The following is a 20,399-nucleotide window of genomic DNA, read 5'->3' as shown; positions in this document are numbered from 1 at the left end:
TACGCGATCTCTAATCTCTCTTCTGGCTCTCTACCATTATATGATTTTCTATTTTGTCTATGGTACATATACCAGCACCTGAAATACATACCTGAATTTGTTAAGATTAACAAGCTGCATATTGTATTACACATAAAGCACTTCATATAGGCTTGGCATAAAGTCAAGAACAAACATCAGGGTGGAAAAAAGGAGAACTAAAAGAAGATATTTCCATTGATGATGTGATTCTGCAGGGGAGGTCGAAAACAGGGCTCTGCCATCTAGTCCAACAATTCCTTGAGCCAGGTGACAAGGCTGCTTCCTCTGATCCAGAACCAACTAGGCCTGGTCTTCAATAGGATGGCCTCTGTGCAGCATGGGTAGCAATCATCTGGGGACTTAAGTAGGGCTGCTTGGTAGTTAGGAAGGGAAACTAAGTGATATGGATTGAACTATGCCTAACACTAGGCTCCCTTCCAATGGTAAAGAACGTTGGTTGAAAGGGCACAGTGGAGTTTGAGGGGGAACAGCCCTCGTTCCTCGAGCCTTAGGACACTTTCGGGGCCATGCTAGTAGGTGGAACAGAGATGCAAGACCGTCTTGCCCTTTGAGAGTGACTATGCAACATAAGCCCCTTTCCTGAGATTCTCAAATTTTCCAACCAGAGAAACTTAGTTTAAAGCCATCAAGTCCGTCGCAAGCCTCTTACAGGAAAACGAATGGGAGTCTTGCAGCAGGTGCGGGCGGTCGGCAAGCAAAGGAATAAACCACCTCAACTGCCCAACCTCCAGCACCTGAGCATCGCTCAGTTCCCACCGCAGAGGAGGAACCAGCTGTCCACCATCCAGCGGGGTAGAAGATATTCCAGAGGCACTGCCGGCTGCGCTACCGGGCAGGCGCTCCTGGACCGAGAGCTCTGACTGGCCGCGGCGTTGCCGTGGCGACAGGTGACGCATTGGCGCGGTGAGCCTCGGGAGGCCAGGTGGCTGCCAGGCAACGGCAAACACTCCCGGCTGGAGCTGACTTTCTACTCCCAAACCTGACGTTGCTCTGTCTCTGGAGACCCTCGCACACGGCTCTTCTGTAGGACTTGGTGAGTCCGGCGGAACCCAGCCTCCGTGCTGGGCTCCCACTTTGTGCCAGAAACTCAGTCTAGCTTTATGGAACATAAGGAAAATCTCAGAGAGACAGAGAAAGCCCTCGGGAAGGAATTTCAGTGATGACCTGCTGTGGTTTTCCAGAGATGGAAAGTGAGGAATAGCAGGATCAAGAGACTTGTCCAAGATCTCACAATGGATGGCCAAATCTAGACCTGTACTATTCAATATGATAGTCACTGGACACTTGTGGCTACTCTGTGTTGAGATGTTCTCTAACTGTAAATAAATTACACACTGAAGTTTCAAGGCGTAGTACCAGAAAGTAAAATGAAATACAGTAATCATTTATTGGTTGTGCTTTGAAATAATAGTGTTTTAGATAAAACACTTTAAAAATTCCACCCGTTCCTTTGGCTTGTTTTTTAATGTGGTTATTTGAAAGTTAAAATTGCATACAAGACTTTCGTATTTCTATCAGCCAGAACGGATTTAGAGTAAAATTTAACTCTGCCAATATATGCTTCAAGATCTCTTGTGCCACAATACTACTATGAACGGTATTTTGAAGTGGAATTTTGGTATTGATGGGGAGTGCAAGACCACAGGGTTCATGCTTCCAGTGGTTTAGGACTTTGCTATTCGAAATGTATGAATCAAAATAGGCATCCTAACAAGCTCCTCAAGCGATTCTCTTGCATGTAAAATCTCCAGAAGCAGTGTTCTGGGATTTGCACCTCAGTTCTCTTTTTCTTTGATTTCTTCTTGAATAACTAGGCTGTATTCCTAATATTGCCTGTCTTACAATTACTGCATTTTGAGCAAGCTCCCCAGCAAATGTTTGCATACTCAAATATGAGAAACATTGATTTCAATGCTCACTGCATTTCTCTTCATCTTTCCAAATCCAGAGCAGTAGGATCCTCAGACGAGGGGCCCGAGTAGCATCAGCATCACCAAAGAACTTAACAGAAACGCAAATTCCTGTCTCCTACCCCAGGGACAAGCGCTGTTGAAGCCCCCCAAGCCCAGTTCCTGCTTGTTATCCTTCTGGGTTGAGTCCTTAGGTTGGGAAGACTGGGGTAACTTTAATAGGTTTTCTTTGGGAAAGATGAGCAAATTCAGCTGTGCCTAGTCTTTAAGTCCTCCTCCATTCGCTGCCTTCCCCAGTCCTTTTTCTCTACTTTTTATGTTTCTTTCCACAATTCCATCCCTTCCAGGAGTGAAGATGAATTTTCCGACCATAAATCCTGAATATAAAATGAAAACTTCTGAAGATAATGTACAAAATCCTATGCATCCAAGGCATAACAGTGTCAAGGTAAAGGGAAGAGTAAGTTATATACCACCCACAGAAAATGAAATGGAAACACAGACTCTGACATTTAAGCACATCACAAGAGCGCAGGAGAGAACCAGAAAACGCCAGCAGCCTGTAAGACTGGAGCCTCTGGTAAGTTAAAAACCCAGCATTGTAGGCACTTTCCAGCTATGGGAGATGGGCGTCATGTCCAGACTCTTAATTAGCTGAGAAGGAATGAAAAATCTGAACATTAAGAACTCATCAATGAAGTTGTAAACACTGTAAGCATTTATTCAACAAAAGTTAAGTTCTAGGCATTGAGTTGGTAGAGACAGTAGTGAATAAAGTTTTCTAGTACATAAATCTTTTCTAGAATTATGTATAATATAGTCTCCTTAGGAGTGTTAGATATTTTTAAATATTAGAGTACTGAAAGCTTTAGTATGAATATTATATATGCTTATCTGGTTTTATTACTTTCAAGGTACATACCTGTTTCCTGATAGTTTTGTGCATGTTTGTGTAAAGTAAAAATTGAAAATGCCCATCCCCATGCTCATGTATTCACCATTATTAATTATTCATTGCCCTTCCAACTGTTTTATATGTTTATTCAAATATATTTGCATATATATGAGTATTTCAAAAAGTTTGTGGAAGAATAGAATTAAGATAATGCTCATTTCCCAGAAACGTTGAAGAATTCTCATACATGTGTGTGTGTAAACATATATATGATTATACAATAATCATACTGATCCTCAAAAGTGCTTATTTCACTTAGACAGGGTTGTGTGTTTGGCCTAGCAGTTAAGGCATGGTTGGGACTTCCCATATCAATACCCAGCTCTGGCTCCCAACTCTAGCTTCTTGGTAATGCAGATCCGGAGAGACAATAGGAATGGCTCAAGAAGTTGGGTGGATCCTGTCATCCATTTGGGAGGTCTGAGTTGAGTTTCCACTGTGAGCATTGAGGGAGTAAACTAACAGATGGGAGTTCATTCTCTGTCTTGCTAGCTTGCTGGCTTGCCCCTAAAATAAATAGAAATCTTTCCAATCTGTGCCTATGGCGGTATCTTTTCTAACAGCAGTACTGTCTTTTTTTGCATGGATATACTATAATAACCTAATGCCCATTTACTGGTCTCCGAATGATGGGAGGTCAGGGTATTTCCTTTTTATTTATTTGTGTGTGTGTCTGTGCACATATTATTTTACTACTATGGATAATGCAATCTTGAGTGACCTTGTCTTTGTATACCTACAGATTCTGGAAGTAGTATCTTATAGGTCATAACATGTGTAAATTTTAATTTTGAAAAACATTTCCTCGTTGCCCTTTAGACAGGTTACATCAATTTACATTTCTGCCTACAGGCCTGCTTATCCATGTCTTTGACAAATTGGATGCTCTCAGTTCTTTCACTTTGGCTAGACTGATAGATTAAAAATAGTATCTAATTATTGATGCAATTTGCTCTTATTAATGAGGTTAGATGTATTTTTATTCATTCATTGGCATATAAATTACTTATTGTGTGAATTATCTGTTCAGAAACTTTGTTCATTTTCAAATTAAGTTACTTGCCTTTGTCTCAACAGTCTTAGAGAGTTAATTTTTTAAAAAAAGATAGATTTATTTATTTATTTATTTATTTGAAATACAGAGTAACAAAGCAAGAAAAATAGAGAGAGATCAAGAGATCAAGATCCTCCATCTGTTAAGTTCACTCTCCAAATGGCCACATCAGCTGAGGCTGGGCTAGGCTGAAGCCAGGAGCTAGGAATTCAATTCAGTCTCCCATATGGATGGCAAGGACCCAAGTACCCAGCCATTATCTGCTGCCTCTCAGGCAAATTAACAGGGAACAGGATGAGAAGCAGAGTAGCTGGAACCCAAACCAGCACTTCATATGGGATGCAGGCATCCCAAGCAGTGGCTTAACCTATTGAACCATAATATCCACCCTAGTCTTAGCTGAGAATTAATTACTAATAAACAAGTTAACATCTTAAATAAAATCACAAAGCCAATACAACTGAAATTACCATAAAATTCAAAGTAACAGTTATTATTGACAATGAACTTCCATTTGCAAGGTGGATATGGCACAGACTGCTACCCCATCTTCTCCAGCAGGGTGTGTCTGCACTACCCCAAGTCGTTTGCGGCATGAGGTCCTCCCTACTCTTTCTCTCTCATGGAATTAATATGAAATTTTTTTACATTTATTTATTTTTAATATATTTGACAGAGTGTGTCATTAACCGCTGATGTTCTGTCACCAATGCAGTCCATTCATGTATGTTGCATGTTCACAAAATACCTACTGTGTGCCAGGCTCTGCCCTGGGGATATAGCAATGAACAAAGTCAAGATTCCTGTGGATTCTGGTAATACTAAATAAATAGACTGTATAATTTCATCAATTATAAGCACTGTTTAAAAAAACAATACCACGAATGTGGTTGAAACAGATAGGTGGGGCCGGCGCTGTGGCACAGCAGGTTAACACCCTGGCCTGAAGCGCCAGCATCTCATACGGGCGCTGGTTCAAGACCCGGCTGCTCCACTTCCTGTCCAGCTCTCTGCTGTGGCCTGGGAAAGCAGTGGGAGAAGGCCCAAGTCCTTGGGCCCCTGCCCGCATGGGAAGACCTGGAGGAGGCTCCTGGCTGTTGGCTTCAGTTTGGTGCAGCTCCAGCCGTTGTAGCCCATTGGGGAATGAGCCATCAAATGGAAGACCTCTCTCTTTCTCTCTCTCTCTGCCTCTCCTCTCTGTATAACTCTGACTTTCAAGTAAAATAAATAAATCTTTAAAAAAAAAACAGATAGGTGACAGCTTTACACTGGGTAACTACAATGGTATTGAGATACCTGAATCAGTCCCAGCCAGTAGCCTGCACCAACTAACAGATACATGAATAGAACAACCTTTGAGCTGCCTTGGCAGTAGAGACCAGATGTTCCCACTGAGTTCTGCCTAAAACAGATTTATTAGCAAAATGGTTTTTTTTAAGTTACTAAGTTTGAGGAAGATTGTAATGTACTAATAGAGAGCTGAAACAACACAAACAATACATGAATATAATAATTCATACAATGTCTTGGTCGGCGCCGCGGCTCACTAGGCTAATCCTCTGCCTTGCGGCGCCGGCACACCCGGTTCTAGTCCCAGTCAGGGCACCAGATTCTGTCCCGGTTGCCCCTCTTCCAGGCCAGCTCTCTGCTGTGGCCAGGGAATGCAGTGGAGGATGGCCCAAGTGCTTGGGCCCTGCACCCCATGGGAGACCAGGAGAAGCACCTGGCTCCTGCCATCGGATCAGCGCGGTGTGCTGGCCACAGCGTGCTGACCGTGGCAGCCATTGGAGGGTGAACCAATGGCAAAGGAAGACCTTTCTCTCTGTCTCTCTCTCTCACTGTCCACTCTGCCTGTCAAAAAAATAAATAAAAAAAATAATTCATACAATGTTTTAAAATAATAAGGAATAAAGTGAAAATAACCTGAAGTTCTATCATGCAAGAGAAAGTAGCTTAATAGTTAAGTGACTAGCTTCACATGTGTAAGTGTCTGTAGTTTGACTTGCTTTGCAGAGTTGGTAATACTGCGTGTGTTTCCTCTGTGATGAACTCTCCTCCCCTCCCCTCTTCCTTCCCTTTCCCCTTGTCTTTCTCTTCCATGTCGTCTTTTCTTCCTGTTTGTCTCTCTCTCTCCTCCCCTTTTTCCTATTCACCTTTTGTGTTTTTCTCTAGCTGCAATTTCCCCAATCTCTGAGTACCTTTTCTGTTGCATCTGCTATTAACACCTATCTACAGTATGGCCTTTTGCATTAGTCAACTTTTTATTACTTGAACTAAAATACCCGAGAGAAACTACTTAGGAGGGAAGAAGGCTGCATTGGTTCACACTTTTGGAGGTTCACAGTCCAAGACCGTGCAGCCCCATTGGTCTGTTGTTGAATAAAGGCCATGGATGACAGAACCTTTGCAGAGGGAAGATCACATGGTGAGCCAGGAGGCAGAGACTGAAAACTTGCTCATTGTTTATGTCCTTTGATCTCTATTTTGTCTTTATTTTCTTTGAAAGGCAAGAAGACAGAGAGAAAAGAGATACTCTTTTGCTAGTTCACTCCCCAAATGTCCACAACAGCCAGGACTGAGACAGGGCAGAAGGCAAGAGACCAAAACTCAATATGGGTCTCCCACATGTGTGGCAGGGACCCAAGTACTTGAGCCATCACCTGCTGTCTCCTAGGATGCACATCAGCAGGAAGTTGGAATTGAAAGTGGAGCTGGGACTTGAACTCACCATTCTGATATGAGATGCAACCTTCTAAAGTAGTGTTTTCTTTTTAACTTTTATTAATATAAGGAGAACAGATTTCATGTATTTCATAGGTAAGAAGACAACCACAGTTGTAGAAAGATCACAGTTGCACAGGAGTATAAACAAGGGCTAAGAACAACAATCAAAACATAAGCTGTCCATTTCATTCCCATACATTTTTGTCTCTATTTATTAAGCCATCATGATTTGATCATGGGGTTCCATGCTCTTAATGTAATCCAATCACTCCAAAAAGGTTTAACCTTCAAACTCACTTGGATCAAGCTCCCAACCTTATTTAATCCATCAGTAATTGACATCAGTTCATTCGTTGTTAACATAAGACTTAGTTTTGTCTGCATGAGTTTTGTGAGCCAAATCCTGTTCAAATGATAGTATCTTTCTGGCCTTCTCCATGTTCCATTTTTTTTTTTTTTACTTTCTTTCTTCTAGAACTTTCCTAGCTGTTATTTTTATGTATAATTTTTTTAAAGATTTATTTTACTTGGAAGTCACAGTTATTAGGGGCCTGTACTGTGGTGTAGTAGGTTGGGCCTCCATCTGCAGCGCTGGCATCCCATAGGGGCACCAGTTCCAGTCCTGGCTGTTCCACTTCCAATTCAGCTCTCTCCTAATAGTCTGGGAAGGCAGTGGAAGATGGCCCTAGTGCTTGGGCTCCTGCACTCACATGGGGACCTGGAGGAAGTTGCTGGCTACTGGCTTCAGATTGGCCCAGCTCTGGCCATTGTAAACACTGGGGAGTGAACCAGTGAATGGATGACCTTTCTCTCTGTCTTTTCCTCCCTCTGTCTCTCAGATAAATAAATAAATCTTTTAAAAAAACATTTTACTAAGTGTCTTTTCCAAATAAAGTCATTTTTCTTATAATTAGTAGTTGGCATTTCTCTATTGTTTGCAGTTTTGTTTTTCAAACTCAGAGAATTAATAGTATACTATAATAAGGTGTTGAGAGACACAGAGACAGATAGAGGGAAAGAACTCATATTTAATGGTTTCACTTCCCGAATGCCTGCAATGGCCAGAGTTGGACTAGACCCAAGATCAAACCTGGAATGCAATCCAAGGTGTCTTGTGTGAGTGGCAGGAAATGAGTTAACTGAACTATCACTAGTGCTTCCAGGGTTCACATAAATAGACCAGAGTCTGGATCTAGAGCCAATAATCAAACCCAGGCATTCTGATGTGGGATGGGTGCATCTTAACTAACATCTTAATTGCTAGGCCAAACATCCCCACTAAGGTTTTACTATTTAAGGTAATTGATGTTTGCTATTGATTTTGTTAAATAGTATATAGTTTATTAAGAAGTTTACCTCTATTCTGGTTTTATTATGAAATTTTCAAATATACAAAAAGTATAAGAATAAACAAGTGTTTGTGCCCATATTAATAATGTTGAATTTTGAGCACTTTATTTTACTATTTTTAAAGGAATATATTATTTATATATTTAAATGCCTTTATAGTTTCAATATGTGCGTGTTACAGTTTCAGTGCCCTTTTTCCTCTGAGATGATCACCATAGTAAGTAATGTGACTTTATACTATTTTTGAATATTTTACATAATTTATTTAAAAAATTCAATTTCTTCCAATTTTTTATTACAAAAAGTTTCAAATATACAGAAAAGTTGAAAGTACAGTAAATATGTGTATACCATCCATGTAGGTTCAAGAATTGTGAGTTTTGTCATATTTGCTTCATATTTCTCTGTATACATGTACTCCTATATGCTTGTTACTTTGTTATATAGTGTAAATTATAAATGTCATGGTGCCTTACTCTTAAATACTTTGACATGCAGCCCTAAAAAGAGCAATTCCTTCCATACTACAATACTATGTTCACACCTGAGAATATTAAAAATTCTATGTATAATTATTATATGTATAATATCATCTAAAAATCTACTTCACAGTGGAATTTCTCCAAGTGTTGTTAGAACTTTTTACTTCTAGCAAGAATGTAATTAGGATTAAGGTACGGCATTTGGCAGTTATGGCTCTATAGTTTCTTTTAAAGAGTTCTTTACTATTTTTGCTAACGTTGACTCACTGAAGAGTCTAGCAGTATCTTGTAGTATGTTACACATTCTGGGTTTGTCTGATTGTTTATTCATGGTATCATTTGACTTGTTTCTTTATCTCCTTTAAATCTGGAGGCTTAAGAAGCCTTTTTTGCACGATTGCTTCATAGGTGATAGATACTGCAAGCTTTATATTTTATCAGCTCACAAAGTGTATAACATCATGTTGGCTCACTATTCATGATGCTTAGTTAAAACATTTGGTTAAGGTGATGATTGTGAATGTTTGCTTAGTTTAAACATTTAGTTAAGAGTACAAATTAATGTGTAATCCGTGAGTGATAATTTGGCATTGTGCAAATGTCTTGCTCCCTAAAAACCTTTAACAAAATTAGTTTAGCCTCCATTGGTCAAATATTTCCTAAATCAATCAATACTTGCCTAGCTCAAGTGTTATATTGATCAAGTGTTAACATTAATTTTCTAATTCTGTCATTAGAATGGAATAATTCTACACTTTTTAGTGTTCCTTTGTACAGAGCATCTTTATCTCCTTTCCTCAAGTGCTTATTTCAAACTGTCAGTGTAGATTTATAGCTTTTTTAAAATTCAGAATTCTCCATTATTATAATTTTTAAGTTTGGTGCTTCAATTCTCCAGGGTCCTAAAGTCTGTATGTCTTTTTGACATATTACCAACAGTTTTGAGCACTCTGCTGATTTCTGTACAGCACGATATTCAAGGCTTACCTTGCATTTTCCATGCCACAGCCATGAAACCAAGCATTGTTTGTAATGGGAAATGATACTTAGAACATAAAATGTGATTACTGTTTATCCACATTGCTATAGGACATCATCCTTTTTTAATTTTTTAATTTTAATTTTTAATTAGTTTTAACAGATTCAATGTGCTTTATGGTTATAATTCTTTCTTTTTTTAAGATTTATTTCTTTATTTGAAAGTCAGAGTTACACAGAAGGAGAGGCAGAGAGAGAAAGAGAAAAGTTTTCCATCCACTGGTTCACTCTCCAGTTGGCTGCAATGGCCGGAGCTGCACTGATCCGAAGCCAGGAGCTTCTTCTGGGTCTCCCACTGGGTTCAGGGTCCCAAGGACTTGGGCTATCTTATACTGCTTTCCCAGGCCTCAAAAGAGAGCTGGATTGGAAGTGGAGCAGCTGGGACTTGAACCGGCATCCATATGGGATGCCAGTGCTGCAGCCTAAGGGCTTAACACACGGTGCCACAGTGCTGGTCCTGTAAATACAATTCTACAATACTCCCTTCCTCCTCCCTCTCTCCCTCCCCCTCTCCCCCTTAAATCCTCCTTCCTACTCCCATTTGTTAAAAGTCTTTTAGATAACATATTTTAAAATTACAGTACAGTAAAATGGCCTAATACTTACTGAATAAGAAGTTTTGACAAGTAAAAAACAGACCCTAGTTTACTGGGAATATAGATAACAGCTAGAAACAGCAATTGAATGGAAGAATGATCATTTCACTCATATAGAGTAAATTCTAAAGTAATCACAGATCATTAAAACTAGTTTATTAAGAAGTTTACCTAGTGGTATACAATTGTCAACCATTGGTTTGACGAAGTTATAAAACAAAGTTTTACAAAACCATACTTGCAGCAATACTGATACATGCAGACATTTCTTTTTTCTATATTTTCAGTTTGTTTTTTAAATTTTAGCTCCCACATATAGGGAGAACATGCGGCATCTGTCTTTCTGGGTCTGGCTTACTTTACTCAGCATGATGTCCTCCAGTTGTATCCATTTTGCTGCAAATGGCAGAATTTCATTCTTTTTAATAGCTGAATAACATTCCATCGTGTGTGTGTGTGTGTGTGTGTGTGTGTGTGTATATATACCACATTCTCTTTATCCATTCATCTGGTGATGGACACCTTGGTGGATTCCAAACTGTGGCTGTTGTGAACAGTGCTGCTATAAACATAGTGGTGCAGGTATCTCTTTGATATATTGTGTTCAAGTCTTTTGGGTATATATACCCAGTAGTGGATTGCTGTTTGATATAGTAAGTCTATTTTGAGTTTAAGAAACCACACTGTTTTCCACAGCAGCTGAACTAATTTCCATTCCCACCAGTAGTGTATAAGTGTTCCCTTTTGTCCACATCCTCACCAGCATTTGTTATTCTCCGTGTTTTGAATTTCAGCCCTTCTGACAGGAGTGAAGAGATATCTCATTGTGCTTTTGAGTTGCTTTTTCCTGATGGCTAGCGATGTTGAGCATTTTTCATATATTTGTTAGCCATTTGTATTTCTTCTTTTGAGAACTGGCTATTGAAGTCCTTTGCCCATTTCTCAACTGGATTGGTTGGGTTTTTTTGTTGTTGAGTTTTTTAAGTTGTTGATATATTTGGGATATTAACCCTTTGTCAGGTAGTTTGCAAATATTTTCCCCATTCTGTTGGATGTCTTGTTACTCTATTGATCACTTCCTTTGCTGTGCAAAAGCTTCTGAATTTGATAGAGACCCATTTGTTTAGTTTTGCTTTTTTGCCTGTGCTTTGGGAGTCTTATCCAAGAAGTCATCTACACCAATGTCTGGATTGTTTCCCCTAAGTTCCTTCCAGATCTTAAATTTATATCTCTAATCCATCTTGAGTTGATTTTTTATCTGGTAAGAGATAGGGATCTGATTTCTTTCTTCTACACATATACATCCAGTTTTACCAACAGCATTTTTTGTAGGGATTATCCTTATTCCACGGTATGGTCTGAGTACTTTTGCTAAAAACCAGTTGGCTAGTTGTATGTAGATTACTTTCTGTGCTCTGTATTCTCCCGCTGATCTTTGTATCAGGTTTTTTTTTTTTTTTTTTTTTTTTTTTTAGATTTTTAGTTTATTTATCTGACAGGTAGAGTAACAGACAGAGGGAAAGACAGAGAGAAAGGTCTTCCTTCAGTTGGTTCACTCCCCAGATGGCTACAATAGTTGGAGCTGTGCTGATCCAAAGCCAGGAGCCAGGTGCTTCCTCCTGGTTTCCTATGTGGGTGCAGGGGCCCAAGTACTCGGGCCATCCTCCACTGCCTTCCCAGGCCACAGCAGAGAGCTGGACTGGAAGAGGAGCAGCTGGGACTCAAACCAGCACCCATATGGGATGCCAGCGCCGCAAGCAGAGGAATAACCTAGTGTGCCACAGCACCGGCCTCTATGTATCAGTTTTTATGCCAGTATCATGCTGTTTTAATTATTGGAGCTTTGTAGTATGCTTTAAAATCAGGTACTGTGATGCCTCTAGCTTGATTTTTCTTGTTTAGGATCACTTTGTCTATTCTGGGTCTTTTGTGATTCCATATGAATTTTAGGGCTCCCTTTTCTGCTTCTGTAAAAATGTCATTGGTATTTTGATAGGTATTACACTGAATCTTTGATTGCTTTAGGTACTATAAACATTTTAATGATATTGATTCTTCTGATCCAAGAGCAAACAATATCCATGTTTTTTTGTCCTTGATGTTTTCTTTCATCAATGTTTGATATTTTTTGTTGTAGAGTTCTTTCACTACTTTGGTCAAATTTATTCCTAAATATTTGATTGTTTGTAGCTATTGTGAGTGGGATTTCTTTCTTGATTTCTCTTTATGTGAGTTCATCATTAGCATATAAAACAGCTACTGTTTTTTGTTTATTTTGTAACCTGCAACTTTACTGAATTGGTTTCTCAAGTCTAACAATTTTTTGGTGGCACGTTTAGGTTTTCTCGTGTATACCATGATATCCTCAGAAAACATGGATGCTTTGACTTCCTCTCTTCTGATTTTGATGCCCTTTAATTCTTTCTCCTCCCTAACTGCTCTCACTAAACTTCCAGTGCTGTATTGAATAAGGGTGGTGAAAGTGGGCATCCTTGTCTTGTCCCAGATCCGAGGGGAAATGCTTTCAGCTTTTCCTCATTCAGTGTGATATTGGCTGTTAGTTTGTGACATGTAGCCTTTATAATTTTGAGGACTATTCCTTTTATAACTAATTTGTTGAGGGTTTTTATCATGAAGTTATGTTGAATCTTATCAAATACTTTCTTTACATCTATTGAGATGACTACATGATTTTTTGTTCATTAAATTTATGTGATTTATGATGTTTATTGATTTTTGAATGTTGAACCAGCCTTACTCTTCTGGGATAAGTCCCACTTGATCATGATGTATTATCTTTTCTATGTGATTTTGGATTTGATTTATTAACTTTTTTTTATTCAAGGTATACAAATTTTATGTATTTAATATATAAAAATTTGGGAACATAGTGATACTTTCTACCCCTCTCTCCCTCCCACTCACACTTCTACCCTTACTCCTCCTTCCTCTCTCATTCCCTCTCTTAATTTTAAAATGATCTATTTTAAGTCTAATACTCACCAGATTAACCCAGTAAGTAAAGAGTTCAACAAATAGTAAGATGAAAAAACAACAACAACAAACACTGTTCCTCAACCTTAGAGACAGGGCTGTAAACAATCATCAAATCTCAAAATGTGACTTTTACTGCTATTTATTAAGTTTGGACCTATTCCAAAGTTTGGACCAGTAAGGACTCCAGATGACCGTCTTTTTTTTTTTTTTTTTAAGATTTATTTATTTATTTGAAAGTCAGAGTTACACAGCGGAAAAGCAGAGAAAGAGAGGTCTTACATCCAATGGTTCACTCCCCGATTGGCCGCAATGGCTGGAGCCACGCTGATCCGAAGCCACCAGCTTCTTCCTGGTCTCCCACACAGGTGCAGGGGCCCAAGGACTTAGGGCATCTTCTACTGCTTTCCCAGACCATAGCAAAGAGCTGCATCAAAGTGGAACAGCTGGGTCTTGAACCTGCAGCCTTATAGGATGCCGGCGCTTCAGGCCAGGGTGTTAACCTGCTATACCACAGCACCAGCCCCAGTTATTCAGTCTTTTAAAATAAAATCTAGTGGCTTTGATGGCACCCTTATTTGATGATACAGCATATTGCAGATTTATCAGGTATTATTTCCTGTCTCAAACATGTAATCAGTCATTACTTTAAGGAACACTGATTTTGTAATTAAATTATATTACAGAATATAATCTGACATTGGGTTAGCCATTGTTACTATACATACACATTTGGTTAGACACAGGAAGTCTTAAGACTTCTGTAAGGTAGAATATATCATAAGTTCATAGTGATATTTTCAACTCAGATTCATTACTACTACTTTTAATTTAACTTTGAAATTTCTGATTATGAATGGCATTAAGTTGCTTATTTTGCCTTAGTTTAATTATAATGTAATTATCTCATAATCATAAATATTAACCCTAAAAGTATAATTATCAAAAACTGTTTGAAATTTGTTTTTGCAAGTCTTTGCATCCTAAGGCTATATCCCATTAAGAATATAAAGTGAGATTACTATATTCTAAGCCATTCAACAGAGTTCTTATAAATATAGTTATGTTGCAAACTGGATACACATTTGTATTTGCTTGATATTTTTAACTTTTATCAATGCTTTTAAGAATTATCTTTTATTCATAATTATACAAAACATTTAATTACTTACGAAACCAAATCTACAAAACTATATATCAAACTGGATCATCTCCACCCTATTTTTCTTCCTACTATAAAACATTTTTAATTTCATGATTTCTTTCCATTGTCAGAAATACTAACAAATTAAACTCATGTACATGTATATGTGTGAATTTGTACCACCAGCTTCTTAGATAAAGGGCACTCTACCACATATCTTTTTTTCAACATGCTTTTTCAATTAACAATGTGTCTTGGTGTTAACTCTGTAAGTCCAAATATATAATTTATTGATATGGTTGAAATATATGACCTCAGTTGTGTGTGTGTGAATAATATGTAGCTTTTATAAATATCTTCTATATGACATATTTAACTTGCTTCCTCAGTTTTAAGTTCACCTTTTGGTATTTAGGAAACTTTGTGTTTTTATTCAAATGAGTATTTTTGTATAAATGTCCTTTTGTAAACTTCTACCCCTTTTGTTCTTGCTGCCTAGTACTGCTCTATTATAAGTAAAATTGAAATTTGGTAGTAATTTCCAAGCTCTCCTCTTTGTGTTTCCCACTATATGATTTTAACTGCCTTACCTTTACTTCTAGTTGTAGGATTTCTCAACCTTGGCACTATTGACATTTTCAGCCAGATAATTCCTTGTTGTAGAGGGCTTCTCTGCATTGTAAAATGGTTAGTGGTATCCTAAATTGCTACCGTTCAGATGCTAGTCACACCCTCAAGTTGTAACAACTAAAAATGTTTTTAAACATTGCCAAATGCCCCAGGGAGTCAAAATTGTCCCAGGTTGAGACCAGTGGTATAGAGTAATTAGTGAATTTTCTTTAACTTTTCACAAGTTAAAGTTGGTGATTGCTGTTTTGTTTCTACATTGCAAGAGGATATAGTCATTTGCATGCTATGTAAAGATAACTAAGTACATATTGTATGGCCTACCACCATTTTTATTGTGATAAAATTTATATAATATTTACTGTTTAACAACTTTAAGAGTACAGTTTAGTGATATGAAGTACATTCACAAAGTTATGTCCATTTCTAGGACTTTTTCGTTCCTTTCTCCAAGTTTTTTTTTAAGATTTATTTATTTATTTGAAAGTCAGAGTTATACAGAGAGAGGAGAGGCAGAGAGAGAGAGAAGTACTCTATCCAATGGTTCACTCCCCAATTAGCTGCAATGGCCAGAGTTGCACCAATCTGAAGCCAGGAGCCAAGAGCCTCTTCCCAGTCTTCCACGTGGGTACAGGTGCCCAAGGGCTTGGGTATCTTCCACTGCTTTCCCAGGCCACAGTAGAGAGCTGGATCAGAAGTGGAGCAGGCAGACTTCAAACTGGCACCCATATGGGATGCTGGCGCTTCAGGTCGGGGCATTAACCCACTGTGTCACAGCACAGCCCTTCTCCCAGTTTTAATGTCAGTGTCTCTGTAGTTCCTTTGGTTGTCTGAAGCTCATTCTGTAGTAGATTCCCTCTGGAAGGGATCTTCCCTGGGTTCTTGCATATTCATAGCACTTTGAAACTTTTATATTGAATATTTGTATGGATATGATATCCCTCACTCATACTTGCTTTTCTTTGCATATCTTAAACATGTATTACATTTTCTTCTGACATAAAAAATATACTTATAAAATCTAGTGACATTGTGATTTTCTTTTCTTTGAGTGACTTTGTCTTTCTTACCTAGATTCTCAAATATTTTTCTTCAACTACTTTTACTAGAATATACAACAGTAAGAGTTGTTCTGGGTTGACATCCCCAGTACTTGGTGTACCCTTGCAGCATGAAGAATCAAATCTTTATTTCATATCTGCATTTTTCTCTTCATCATCCTTCCAAGTTTTTCTAATTCCAATTCCATTTTATTTTTAAATTCTCTTATTTTAAAATTTTTATTTAAGTCATACAAGTTTCATATATTTCTTATATACAGATTTAGGAACATAGTGACACTCCCCTACCCTCTTCCTTACCTCCTACCCACACTCCAAACCTTCTTCCCCCTACCTCTCATATTCCCACTCTTAATTTTTACAAATACCTATTTTCAGTATACTTAATGATTGTTATAGTTAACCTTGCACTAAGTAACAGAGTTCAACAAATAGTATGAAGAAAAAAAAAAACACTGACAAGGGCTTCAATCAATCATCCAATCTCAAAATGTTCATTTCACTCCAATACATTACATTTTGGGAACTCTGTTAGATCAGGGAAAACATAGGGTATCTGTCTTTTTGGGACTGTTTTATTTCACTAAATATAATGATTTCTTGTTGCATCCATTTTGTTACAAAAGATAGGATTTCATTTTTTTTACAGCTGAGTAGTACTCCATAGTTTATATATATACCATAATTTCTTCATCTAGTCAACAGTTGATAGACATCTGGTTTGATTGCATACCTTAGCTATTGTGAATTGTGTTGCTATGAACATAAGGATACAGATCACTCTTTTATATGCTGATTTCATTTTCCTTGGTTAAATTCCCATGATTGGGATGGCTGGATCATATGTTAGATCTGTATTCAGATTTCTGAGGTGTCTCCATCCTGTCTTCCACCATGGCTGTACCAGTTTACATTCCCATCAGCACTGGACCAGGGTGCCTTTTTCCCCACATCCTCGCCAGAATTTTTTTGTTGTTGTTGATTTCTGTATGAAAGCCATTATAACTGGAGTGAGGTGAAACCTCACTGTGGTTTTGATTTGTATTTCCCTGATGGCTAGTGATCCTAGCATTTTCTCAAGTATCTGTTGGCCATTTGAATTTCCTTGTTTGAAAAATGCCTATTCAAGTCCTTTGCCCATTTTGTAACTGGATTGTTTGTTTTGTTATTGTTGAATTTCTTGTGCTCTTTATAGATTCTTTATGTTAATCCTTTGACAGTTGTGTAGTTTACAAGAATTTTCTCCCAGTCTGTCAATACCTCTTCACTTTGCTGAGTGTTTCTTTGGCAATGCAGAAGCTTCTCAGCTTGATGTAATCCCATTTGTCAATTTTAGTTTTGATTGCCCATGCCTCTGGGGTCTTTTCCAAGAAGTCTTTGTCTATGCCAATGTCTTGCAGAATTCCCCCAATGTTTGATGGTATCATGTGATAGATTTAGGTCTTTGATCCATTTTGAGTGGAAATTTGTGTAAGGTGTAAGGTAGGGGTCTAGTTTCATACTTCTGCATGTAGAGATTCTGTTTCCAAACAGCACCATTTGTTAAAGAGACTGTCCTTTCTCCCAGGATTGATTTTAGCTCCTTTGTCAAAGAAAAGTTGGTTTTAGATGCATGGATTGATTTCTAAAGTTTCTGTTCTTTTACTTTGTCTGTAAGTCTGTTTTTGTGCCAGTACCAGTCTTTCTAAATTACAACTGCCTTGTAGTATATCTTAAAATCAGGCATTGGGATACTCCTGGCTTTGCTTATGTTGTATAAGATTGCTTTAGCAATTTTAAAAGACACCTTGATATCATGGATTATAATTTCTGATTGCAGCACATTTTTACTAATGATAGAGTTGTTTTTTGTTCCAAATTCTATTTTTTGCTTAATTAACTTAGTGTAAAAGTTGATTATACTCCCTCATGCTGTTCCTGCAATACATTTGTAATGTGATGTTAGTTTTGCTGTACATTTTATTGACGGGGTGGGTAAAATTGCTTTTAGAGCATTAGACCTTTCCTATCTGTTCTTTTCACTAATTGATTGCAAAGATGGCTGTGTACCTTCTAAGATTCGTGCCATCTGCTCCTTTCCCCCCACATTATCTGGGCCTTCTTTTTACTTCACCCTGATTGTGCCTGTTCCACTCAGGATTCTACTACATGCAGCTGTTTTCCAGTGTGGAACTTTACCTTAATATGAATCTTTGTCTTCATGATTTCAAAAACCTATAGGGAAAAAAAAGGAAACCTATAGGACCTGGGCTACATTGGACTGCCCCAGTAACCCGTGAACCAATTTTGAGACACCCACATGATTTCCAAGTCAGTCTCAGTTTTTCTTACTGTAATTTCCTCTGAATACCTATTGGAAAGTTTAGGTTTTCTCGTTGCCAAGGCTATTACATGCTCTATTCCCTTCCATCTGCTCCCTCAACACCAGGACTGTTGGGTTGTCATTACCTGCTTGGATATTGAAGGGTGTAGAGAGGGTTTTGCCACTTTGTACTGTTGCAAGTGTTTGAGTTTTTGGTTTAATAATCCTGCTTTCTAACTCAGTTTTATGTGCCATATAAACTTAAATACTTATCTTCTCAGTGAATTTAATCCTTTTATCATAAAGTGACTATCACTAATAATACTTTTGATTATTTTATATGATATTAAAATACCAACACCTTTCTTTCATAGATAATTGTAATAATATATAACTTATCTATGAATTTATATTTTAGTTATATCTTTTTTAAGATTTATTTTATTTGAAAGGCAGAATTACAGAAAGGCAAAAACACACAAAGAGAGAGGGAGAGATATCTTCAATCCATTGGTTCACTCCCCAAATGGCCATAACAGCCAGAGCTGGGACAGTCCAGAGCCAGGCATCAGGAGCTTCCTCCAGGTCTCCCATGTGCATGCAGGAGCCCAAGCACTTGGGTAATTTTCCACTGCTTTACATAAAGGCACATTAGCAGGAGGCTGGATGGGAAGTTCAGCAGCCAGGTTTAGAATTGGGGCTCATATGGGATGCCAGTGTTGCAGGTGGCAGATTTACATGCTACACCATATCACTGGGCCCAATTATGTCTCTCTCTTTTATTTTATTTCATTATTTTTTAACTTTTATTTAACAAATATAAATTTCCAAAGTACAACTTTTGGATTTTAGCAGCTTCCCCCCACCCCAACCTACCTCCCACCCACAACCATCCCATCTCCTCTCCCATCCCATTCTTCATCAAGATTAATTTTCAATTATTTTTATATACAGAAGATCAATTTAGTATATATTAAGTAAAGATTTCAACAGTTTGCACCCACACAGAAAAACAATGTATAAATACTGTTTGAGTACTAGTTATATCATTAATTCACATAGTACAACAAATTAAGGACAGAGATCCTACATACGGAGCAGATACACAGTGATTCCTATTGTTGATTTAACAATTGAGCCACTTATATATGACGTCAGTAATCACCCAAGGCTCTTGTCATGAGCTGCCAAGGCTATGGAAGCCTTTTGAGTTCGCCAACTTTGATCTTATTTAGACAAGGCCATAGTCCAAGTGGAAGTTGGGAGAAGAGAACTCCCTTCAGAGAAAGGTACATCCTTCTTTGATGGCCCGTTCTTTCTGCTGGGATCTCACTAACAGAGATCTTTCATTTAGGTCATTTTTTTCCAGAGTATCTTGGCTTTCCAAGCCTGAAATACTCCTAGGGGCTTTTTAGCTGGATCTGAATGCCTTAAGGGCTGATTCTGAGGCCAGAGTGCTGTTTAGGATATCTGCCATTCTATGGGTCTGCTGTGTATCCCACTTCCCATGTTGGATCATTCTCTTCCTTTTTTATTCTATCAACTAGTATTAGCAGACACTAGTCTTGTATATGTGATCCTTTTGACTCTTAGACCTATCATCACGATCAATTATGAACTGAAACTGATCACTTTGACTAGTGACTTTGCATTGGTACATGCCACCTTGTTGGGATTGAATTGGAATCCCCTGGCATGTTTCTAACTCTACCATTAGGGGCAAGTCTGATTGAGCATGCCTCAAACTGTACATATCCTCCCTCTCTTATTCCCACTCTTATATTTAACAGGGATCACTTTTCAGTTCAGTTTAAACACCTAAGAATAATTGTGTGTTAATTACAGAGTTCAACCAATAGAATTAAGTACTAATACTTAATTAAAAATACTAAAGTACTAAAAAAGAAATAAATACTAAAAGAAATACTAAAAGAAATAAAGTAATAAGTTGTTCCTCGACAATCAGGACAAGGGCTGATCAAGTCATTGTTTCTCATGGTGTCCATTTCACTTCAACAGGTTTCCTTTTTGGTGCTTGGTTAGTTGTCACCGATCAGGGAGAACATATGATATTTGTCCCTTTGGGACTGGCTTATTTCACTCAGCATTATGTGTTCCAG

General features: G+C 38.0%; 1 protein-coding gene across 1 annotated transcript in view; it reads left to right on the top strand.

Annotated features, from left to right (window-relative positions):
* Window positions 1-331: 331 nt before the first annotated feature.
* The window catches only part of DNAH6 (dynein axonemal heavy chain 6), a 315,572-nt gene continuing 295,504 nt past the window's right edge, over window positions 332-20,399 (top strand). The window contains exons 1-2 of the mRNA XM_008254187.5: window positions 332-1,075; window positions 2,300-2,532. Coding sequence (XP_008252409.3) covers window positions 2,308-2,532 — 225 coding nt within the window. The 5' untranslated portion in view covers window positions 332-1,075; window positions 2,300-2,307. The remainder of the gene's footprint in view (window positions 1,076-2,299; window positions 2,533-20,399) is intronic.

The sequence above is a fragment of the Oryctolagus cuniculus genome, chromosome 2 (genome assembly GCF_051225735.1).
Source record: "Oryctolagus cuniculus isolate XC-2025 breed Fujian yellow rabbit chromosome 2, ASM5122573v1, whole genome shotgun sequence".
Taxonomy (NCBI): Eukaryota; Metazoa; Chordata; class Mammalia; order Lagomorpha; family Leporidae; genus Oryctolagus; species Oryctolagus cuniculus.
The sequence above is the reverse complement of the archived record's forward strand: the minus strand, read 5'-3'. Positions and strand labels throughout refer to the sequence as shown.